Source organism: Catharus ustulatus, chromosome 23, assembly GCF_009819885.2.
Source record: "Catharus ustulatus isolate bCatUst1 chromosome 23, bCatUst1.pri.v2, whole genome shotgun sequence".
Taxonomy (NCBI): domain Eukaryota; kingdom Metazoa; phylum Chordata; class Aves; order Passeriformes; family Turdidae; genus Catharus; species Catharus ustulatus.
Window position 1 is genome coordinate 1,445,164 of NC_046243.1, and position 9,271 is coordinate 1,454,434.

The 9,271-nt window shown below is 68.1% G+C and overlaps 1 protein-coding gene across 1 annotated transcript; it reads left to right on the forward strand.

The window, feature by feature from the left end:
* Positions 1-4,390: 4,390 nt before the first annotated feature.
* Positions 4,391-9,258, forward strand: PPP1R1B (protein phosphatase 1 regulatory inhibitor subunit 1B). Its single transcript, XM_033078932.2, has 8 exons — positions 4,391-4,727; positions 5,765-5,825; positions 6,167-6,189; positions 6,802-6,874; positions 6,984-7,091; positions 7,627-7,695; positions 8,641-8,787; positions 8,868-9,258. The coding sequence occupies exons 1-8, from the start codon at positions 4,647-4,649 to the stop codon at positions 8,954-8,956; spliced, it is 651 nt and encodes a 216-aa protein (XP_032934823.1). The 5' UTR covers positions 4,391-4,646; the 3' UTR covers positions 8,957-9,258.
* The last annotated feature ends 13 nt before the right edge of the window (positions 9,259-9,271 follow it).

The following is a 9,271-nucleotide window of genomic DNA, read 5'->3' on the forward strand; positions in this document are numbered from 1 at the left end:
CCCCTACCCAAACACCCCCCTGGTACTCCCACCCCCACCGTGTCCCCGCATCCCCGACCCCCCCTGCATCACCGGAGCCCCCCCGTGGGCACCACACTGTCCCCTCCATCCCTCCGGGATCCCCCAGAGCCGGGCACCGTGGCCGTGCCCCCTCCCCGCAGGCACCGGGCTCCACTTTGAGTCCCCGGGGACACCCCCACACCCCCACGGGGACAAGTGACAACGACCCCGGGGGGCTGCGGGAGAGTGGCGAGCCCGGCTGTGCCCTCCCGGCCCCCCTTGCCCGGCGCGGGGTGGGGGTGCCAGCTGGAAGCTATTTATTAACCAGTCATGGTTAAATTGGTTTATAAATTAACAGATGTTTTAACTTTATTCTTTCTTCTGGGAATGGAGGCAGCAAACTGGTCTGTGCTGGCGGCCGGGACCTCCCGGGGGGGGTCAGCGATGGGTTGGGGGGAGCGGGGCTGGGAACCCCCCGTTCAGCCCACCCTGGCAGGGCTCTGTGGGGGCACCAGGATGAGTTTTGGTGTCCCTGGGGGTCCCAGCTCGGCAGGGAAGGGGACAGGAGGGATTTCAGGCTGTAGAGCGCACGTGTTACAGGTGGGTAAACTGAGGCACGTGCTGTCCCTTCTGTCACCCCCTAAACTTGCCCACTCCCCCCATTCCCCCTTTATCCCCCACAAAATTCCCCCCTCCGAGGTTTTACCCATCCAGCCCCTCCTGGGCCGGGCACTGTGTGCACGAACCCCCCCAAACCAGCACCCCCTGCCCACCCCGGACCCCCCAGCGCCCCCAGCCCCCAATCCCACCCCGCGGGCCGGTGACCAGTGACCGGTGGCTGCCAACCAGGACAGCTCCAGCCACGGCTCCTCTCGGGCCACCCCGTGCCAAAGCCCTTGAGTCGCTGCCCGGCCCACTCTGCCGTGCCAGCCCCGGGTGGCCGTGCCAGCCCGGCCGTGCCAGCGTCGGGAGTGACATCTGCCACCGCGTGCCGCGGCGCCGACGGGCACACGGGGCTGGTGAGGGCACCGATGGCACCAGGATGGGCACGGCCCGGGGGGATGGAGCCCCCTGCCCACCCTGGTGGGGGATCGGGGATGTGGCTCCTCCTCGTCGTGCTGGGGAGCCCTGTCCTGCCAGGTGTGGGGACACAATGCCCCATCCTGCTGGGAATTTGGGGACACAACGCCCGTCCCGCTAAGTTTGGGGACACAACGCCCCATCTTGTCAGATTTGGGGACACAACGCCCCATCCTGCCGGGAATTTGGGGACACCGCCCCATCCAGCTAAGTCTGGGGACACAACGCCCCATCCTGCTAAATTTGGAGACACAACGCCCCATCCTGCTGGGAATTTGGGGACACAACGCCCATCCTGCCAGGTGTGGGCACACAACGCCCATCCTGCCAGGTGTGGGGACACAAATCCCCATCCTGCCGGGAATTTGGGGACACATCCCCTCCTCGTGCCAGCGTTGGAGCTCCTCACACTTCTCCGGGGATAGGGAGTTGAGACCACCCCACATCATGTTAAGACATGGGATTGGAGCCCCCCATCGCGGTGGGTTACAGGGGTGCAGCCCCCCAATTCTGCCAGCACAGTGCCTCAGTTTCCCCATCACACCCCCCAGTGCTGCCCAGTGTCCCCGAGCAGGACAGGGGGTGTAGCCCCCTTTAGGGAAGGTCCCACCCCGGCCCCCATCCCCTCAGGGTGGTCTCTGGCGGGGTTCCCAGCAGCGAAAGGGTTAAACCCCCTGCAGTTCTCCCCCCCCTTCCCACCGCCCCCTCGGGCTCCCACGCGTGCTCTGCTCCCACGCGTGTTCCCACTGCCGGCATCTCCTCGGCACCCAGGGGAGCACCGGCCCCCGCTGCAGCTCTTGGGGGGAGCTGGGAGGGGACACCGAGGTGAGGGACACTGACGGGGGTGGGGGGGGTCCGGTACCCCCGACCCGACCCCCGCCCATCCTGTGGCCACGCCCCCTCAGCACACAGGCCCCGCCCCCTGCCACTCACCCGGTCGTCCCGGTTTGTTTGTCCCCACGACGCGCTGTCCCCGCAAGGCCCTGTCCTTACGATGTCCTGTCCCAGTAAGGTGCTGTCCCCGTGGCAACTTGTCCCCACAATCCCTGATGTCCCCTGTCACAACATTGTCACCGCCACACCCTGACCCCGACATTCACCATCCCTGGGACATTTTATCCTCATAGGACCGTGTCCCCACCGTGCTCCACCCTGTCCCCACGATGCTCCATCCCTGGGGCACTTCGTCCCCGTGGGACCCTGCCGGGCACGATGTTCCACCCCCAGCACACCGTGTCCCCAACATGCTCCATCCCCGGGACATTTTATCCTCATGGAACCCTGTCCCCACCGTGCTCCACCCCCAGCACACCCTGTCCCTGCCGTGCTCCATCTCTGGGACACTTGGCCCCCATGGGACCCTGCTGGGCACGATGTTCCACCCCCAGCACGCCGTGTCCCCGTGATGCTCCATCCCCGGGACATTCTATCCCCTCGGTGCTCCATCCCCAAGGCACCCTGTCCCCGTGGCACCCTGTCCCCACGATGCTCCGTCCCTGGTGTTCCCCACCACCACAACGCTCTGTCCCCAGCCCTGTCCCCACGACAATCCATCCCCACACCCTCTGCCCCGGTGACACCGGCTCCGCGGTGGGAGCAAGCTCCGGCTCCTCGCCGGTGCCCGCTGGCGGGGGGCGAGCTCTTCTTCCCTCAACCTGCTGCTATTTTTACTCTCTCTCTGCGGGAGGATTCGCTGCTGCGCCGAGCTGCAGCCCCCGCGGCACCGCGGCACGGGCACGGGGACGGGCACGGCACGGGGACGGGCACGGCACGGGGACGGGCACAGCACGGGGGTACCCACGGTGCTGTCCCGGCGACGAGCGGGGCCATGTGTGCCACACGTGTGCCTGGAAGGTGTCCCCGTGTTCCGGGCCCGGTGTGGCCCCCCCCCCTCCACCCCGTGCCACTCTGCAGGTGCCACCCGCGGGTGACAGTGCGTGGGCGCGGGCGCGGGCGGCGCGTGCCGATCCCGGGGGGCTGCGGGTGCCGGCGCTGCCGCAGCGCAGGGAGGGGAGGGGGACCGGCCACCCCCTCACACGGCGTCTTCGTGGGTGGGAGAAGCGGGAACAGCAGCGGGATGGAGCCCGGGAACCTGTTGCCATAACGACTCGGGTCCCGGGATGGGGACGGTGCTCAGAGCCTGGAGAGGGGACACTCTACACAGGGCCAGCCCGGGTACACGGTGACAGAGGGACCCCTCACCTTGTCCCAAATTTTGGTCTCCATGAAGACTCTGCTGGCGCCTGTCCCTGATTTGTCCCCACCCGGTTGTGCCACAGGGACAAGTTTGTCACCCACAGCCAGGTTCTGGCACACAGAGACAACATTTGTCGCTCAGATCCAATATCTGTCGCCCAGAGCTGGACCTTGTCACCCAGAGCTGGGCTTCGCCGCCCAGAGCTGAGATTTGCCACCCAGAGCCAAGATTTGCCACCCAGAGCGGGGCTGTGCCGTGTTTTGCCGAGCTTTGCCGCGTGGTGCCGGGCGGGCGGGAGGCTGGTCCATGGCTCGGTGCCACTCGGGTAAATATTTTGCTGGAGCGGTGGCTGCTGGCCCACGGCCACCTGCAGCCGTTGGAGCACCGGGAGATCCGGGGGACGGAGCCAGTTCCCGGCTCCCCCTTCCTCGTTCCTGCTCAGAAGTGATTTCTTCCATCGACACCGCCCCGGGACATCTCAAGAGGGGACGAGCCACCGCTCCGGCTGCTGGCGACCCCGCTGTCCCCCTTCATGGGGACCCTCATGGTTCGGTGGGGCCGGGAGAAGTGGCCTCGATGTCCCCCGCTCCCTGCCTGGAATGTGCAGCTCTGGTGCCGAGCGTTGTCCTGGGGGATGAGCTCCCGTTTCTCCAGGGGGAAAATTTTGCGTCCCGTGGGATTTTCTATGGGGAAAATCTCCAAAAGCTGGCGAAGAGCCAGGGCAGGTGGGCACAGCCCTGGGTGAAGACACAGATCCCCCCACACACACCCCTGGCATCCCGGGGGCTGCAGCTGGGGGTGGGAGACCCCCGGCACGCAGGTGATGGGACATTTTGGGAGTCTCGTGTCCCCATGGATGTCCCCTGTAGGTATCCCCAGAGTGGTTCCCTTATCCCGTGAGGCACAGAGTAGCCGGGTGGGGGGAATTTTGTCCCTGCCCACACAGGGGTGGGAGCGGCTGTCCCCCTTGTCCCCTGTTCCCCCACCTCAGGCATAAGGGACAGGGACCCACATGGAGCCACTGTCCTATCCCAACCGGCCACTGCTGCCGGGGTCCCCCACGGCAGGGAAGGGGTTAAGGACCCCCCACAGGTTGGCTGAACCCCCCCGGGGGGCTCCCCAAGGGCTCATTACCGCGGCCTCAGCCCCCCTGCCCGGGGAGGGGGGGATGAATAATTCAGCGCCTGGTAGGAAGACGTGTCCTCCCTCCCTCTCCTTCCTCCTCCTCCTCCTCCTCCTCACCGGCTCTGCCTTCCCCACCTCCCGCCACTCTCATTCCTCGTCGTACCGAGCCCCGGGTGCCACCGAACTCTGCTCGGTACCGGTGCCAGAGACCCCCCCCCGGCTCCGGTGATTCCCGGCCAAGGCCATGGACCCCAAGGAGCGCAAGAAGATCCAGTTCTCTGTGCCGGCCCCCCCCAGCAACCTGGACCCCCGCGCCGTCGAGATGGTGAGCGGGGAGAGGGGACAGGGGACAGGGGAGCGGGGCCACCCCGGGGGTCCCTCCTCCCTCCCGGGGCAAAGCGCTGCCGGTGACCCCGGGCCAAGGAGGGACCCCCGGAATGACCGAGCGGGACGGGAGGGGGGACACGGGAGAGCCGCAGGGAGGCGGGGAAGGACGGGGACAGTGGGGACGGGATGGGGACAGAGTGGGACAGTGGGGACGGGATGGGACAAGGAGGATTGGAGGGGACGGGAGGGACGGGAGGGGACAGGGAGAGCGGGACAAGGGAGACCAGAGGGGACAAGGCAGGGGATGGGACGAAGGGGATCGGAGGGGACAGGAGGATCAGGATGGGACCGGCAGAACAGGACAAGGGGGATCGGAGGGGACAGAGGGGACAAGGCAGGGGGTGGAAGGGAGAGAGTGGGACGAGGGGAATGCGTTGGGACAGATGGGATGGGACAACGGGGATGGGGTGGGAGGGGACAGAGGGAGGGAGGGGATGGATCCAGGGGGAGATCGGAAGGGACGGAGGGGACAGGAGGGAGAGGATGGGACAGGCAGAGCAGGACAAGGGGGACCGGAGTGGGCAGGGCATGGGACGGGCAGACCGGACGGGACTGCGTGGGGACACAGAAAGGGACAGGATGGGGGAGAGACGGGGACAGGACGGGAGAGCTCCAAGGTCCCTGTGGAAGCTGCGGTCCCGTGCAGGGAGAGTTGTGCCAGGGGGACAGGAGAGCAGAGAAGGGATGAGGACAGGGATGGGATGAAGGGGACAGGACACGCCGGTTGTCCCTGATCCAAGGAGACGTCCCCAGCACACACCGGACCCAGAGCTCACCCGGGACAGCTGGCGTGGGGCTCTCATGGGGCTGGGGACACTGGGGACACCCCGGGGACCCTGTGCCGGGTGGGTTGGTGGCCCTGCACCCACAGGCGCACACACGCTCACACACGTGCAGACACGTGTCCCTGGGGCGCAGGGCAGGGGACAGGGGACCCGGGGCGTCCCCAGCCGGTGACACCCCGCTGTGCCCCAGATCCGCCGGCGGAGGCCAACGCCGGCCATGCTCTTCCAACTGTCCGAACACTCCTCCCCTGGTGAGCGGGGTAGGGGTGCGACACGGGGCGGGGGACGCGGGGTGGTGGCAGGGATGGGACATGGTGGCAGGGATGGGACACGGTGTCTGTCATGTGCAGTGTGGCATGGCCGGGATGGGACATGGTGGCCGGGATGGGACGTCGTGGGGGGTGGGATGTAATGTCACCTGTGGAATGGGATGTCTGGAATGGGAGACAGCGGCAGGGAGGACGGCGGTGGCAGGGAGGGGACACGGGTCACGACGGGCAGGGTAACCCCTGGAGGGGGGTCCGAGGGTGGCCCGGCCCCTCTGGGTGCCCGTGTCCCTCTCACCTTTCTCTCCGCGTCGCCGCTGACACAGAGGACGAGAACCTGCCCTACCAGGTGAGTGCGCGCCGGGACCCCCGACACAGCCCCGCTTCCCTGTCCCCTGTCCCCTGGGGGGGTTATCGGGACCCAACCCCGGCGCCTGGAGCTTATCGGTTCCTTCCCGGCACGGGTACACGGCGCCAGTGCCGGGGACGCGGGATGGGGACATGGAGCCGAGCCAGGCTGGGGACTTCGGCCGCGGTGCCGCGTGACCGTCGCGGGGTCACCTCCCCAGTGTCCCCATTACTGTGTCCCCAGTGCCACATCCCCATGGAGGGGTCCCTGTCGTGGGGTGCCAAACACAAGGTCTCCATAACAGGATCACCATCGGGGGCACCCCAAAAACACGTCCCCAAGGCAATGTCCCCATCGTGGGGACCCCAATGTCACGTCCCCAACATGGCAGGGTCCCCAGGACGGTGTCCCCAATAAAACATTCCCAACGCCAGGTCCCCAACGCAGGGTCTCCACGGCAAGGTCCCATCTCGGTGTCCCCAGTGCCACATCCCCTTAGCAGGATCCTCATTGCTGCGCAGGGGTGGGTGCCAACTTTGGGTCCCCATGGGGGGTTCCCGGCTCTCCCGGGGGACACCAGCCCCCCCAATCCCGACTCTGCTCTCCCCGCAGCGCTCGGGCGAGGGCTGCCTGCTCAAACCAAAGAGGACCAACCCGTGTGCCTACACCCCGCCCTCGCTCAAAGGTACTGCCCGAGGGGGGAACAGGGGCAGCGAGGGGGCTGGGGGGACTCCCCAGTGCTCCCAGTGCTCCCAGTGCTCCCAGTGCTCCCAGTGACGCCGGCGTCTCCCCAGCGGTGCAGCGCATCGTGCAGTCCCACCTGGAGAGTGGCATGGGCGGGGGTGACAGCTCCGATGGGGAGCCCGATGACGGCTGCGACCCCGACAGTGCCCTCGAGTCTGGTGAGGGGACGGGGGGACGTGGGGATGGGGCTGTCGGAGCCCAGGGGATGCGGGGACAAAGGGACATGGGGATGGACATTCTGGAGCACAAGGGATGTGGGGATGGGGCTAGGGCATGGGGCTGCCAGAGCCCGGGGGACAAGGAGCTGTGGGGACACGGGGACACAGAGCCCTGGGGATGTGGGAACACGAGGTTTAGAAGTCCATGGAATATGGGGACAGGATTGCTGGAGCCCGGGGGACACGGGGACATGGGGACGGGGGCCACCATCCCCTGCAGCCCTCGGGGACAGGGTTTAACCACGGACCGGCTGCCGCCTGTCCCTGCTGCCGGTGCTTCTTGTCCTCGCTGCCCGCTCGCCACCACGTTCCCCCGCCGGGCCTTGTCCCCGTCCCCCGCGGGGCCGGGTGACGCCAGCCGGACCCCCGGCCGCTGAGTGACGCGGTGCTGCCCGGTGCCGGCGGTGCCCCGGCGGTGCCCCGGAGCCGAGCGTGCCTGGCGGTGCCCCGGCCTCATCGACCCCCGCCCGGGCAGCCCCGGGGAGCCAGGGCAGAGCCGAGCGCAGCTACTTCCCCGCCGGGCTCAAGGCGCACAAGCGGAAAGGTAACGGGGATGGGGACGGGGATGGGGACGGGGACGGGGATGGGGACGGGGACGGGGATGGGGACAGGGACGGGGATGAGAGGGGACGGGGATGGGGATGGGGACGGGGATGGGGACAGGGACAGGGACAGGGACAGGGACAGGGACAGGGACAGGGATAGGGACAGGGACGGGGATGGGGATGAGGGGGGAACGGGGATGGAGATGAGGATGAGGATGGGGATGAGGATGAGGGGGGACAGGGACGGGGACGGGGATGGGGACAGGGATGGGGACGGGGATGGGGAAGGGATGGGGACAGGACAGGGACGGGGACAGGGACAGGGACAGGGACGGGGACGGGGACGAGGATGGGGATGGAGACGGGGATGAGCGGGGACGGGAATGGGGACGGGATGGGGACGGGGACGGGGATGGGGACAAGGACAAGGACAGGGACAGGGACAGGGACAGGGACAGAGACAGGGACGGGGATGGGGACAGGGACGGCGATGGAGATGGGGATGGGGGAAAGGGGGTGGTAGGAGGATTGGGGTGGCGGATGGATGGGGATGGCGGGGACGGAGGGACAGGAATGGCGTGAGGATGGGGTGGTTGGAGGTGACGAGGGGACAGGGATGGTAGAGGGATGGGGACGACCAGAATGTGGGGACAGTGGGAGGCAGAGGGATGACAGAGGGATGGCGGGAGGACAGACATAGTGGAGGTGGCGGCGGAGAGACAGGTGGTGACAGAGGATGGGGACACTGAGGGGGACAAGGATAAGGGGTGGTGGGAGAATTGGGACACAGGGACAAGGAGGGGACGTGGCTGCTCGCTCTCCCGCTGCATCTCCTCGCCTGGGGATGCCGGGCGGGCACCAGCGCTTGGGGCCGTGTCCCCCCGCACCTCAGCGGTGTCACCTCACACTGTGGGTCCCCGGGGCCACCGTGCTGGCCCCTACAGGCGGGCAGAAGGTGTCCTTTGCCGGCGGCATCGACGAGCGCGAGGAGGACCTGAAATCGCTGACGGTGTCAGAGATCCCCGAGGACCCCGAGGGAGCCGAGGATGACGAGGAGGAGCCGGGGCAGGAGCAGGACGGTGGCACCGGGGGTACGTGGGGTGTCACCCCCGCCACTCTGCTGTCCCCAGTGCCACCACACCCGGTGCTGACACCCCGTTTCTGTCCCCAGAGCGGCGACACGTTGGCTTCGCCGAGGTGCCCTCGCGTCCCATCGGCACCGAGCGCCACTCGCCCACCTTCCCGCTGGGCACCAGTTAGCTGCCACCGGGCACCGGGCACCGGCCCCCCGGCCCCCCCGGCCCCCGCAGCTTCGCCTGTGCCCCCCGGCTGCCCCTCGCCCGCTGCCTGCGCTTCGTCTGCCGTGTGCCACGTGCCGTGCGCCATGTGCCGTGTGCCGCGCCATGCTGGGCCGCGCCGGGACGCGTCGGGACCCCCGGCCACGGCCGCCCCCTCCCCACGGGCATCGTGCCCCCCTCGGCTGCTGGCGCAGGAGCCGGGGATGGGACCCCCGGGCGCCAACCGAGCAGAGCCCCCCGCCCGCAATAAACGGCTGTACAGAGGCTGGAGTGTGTT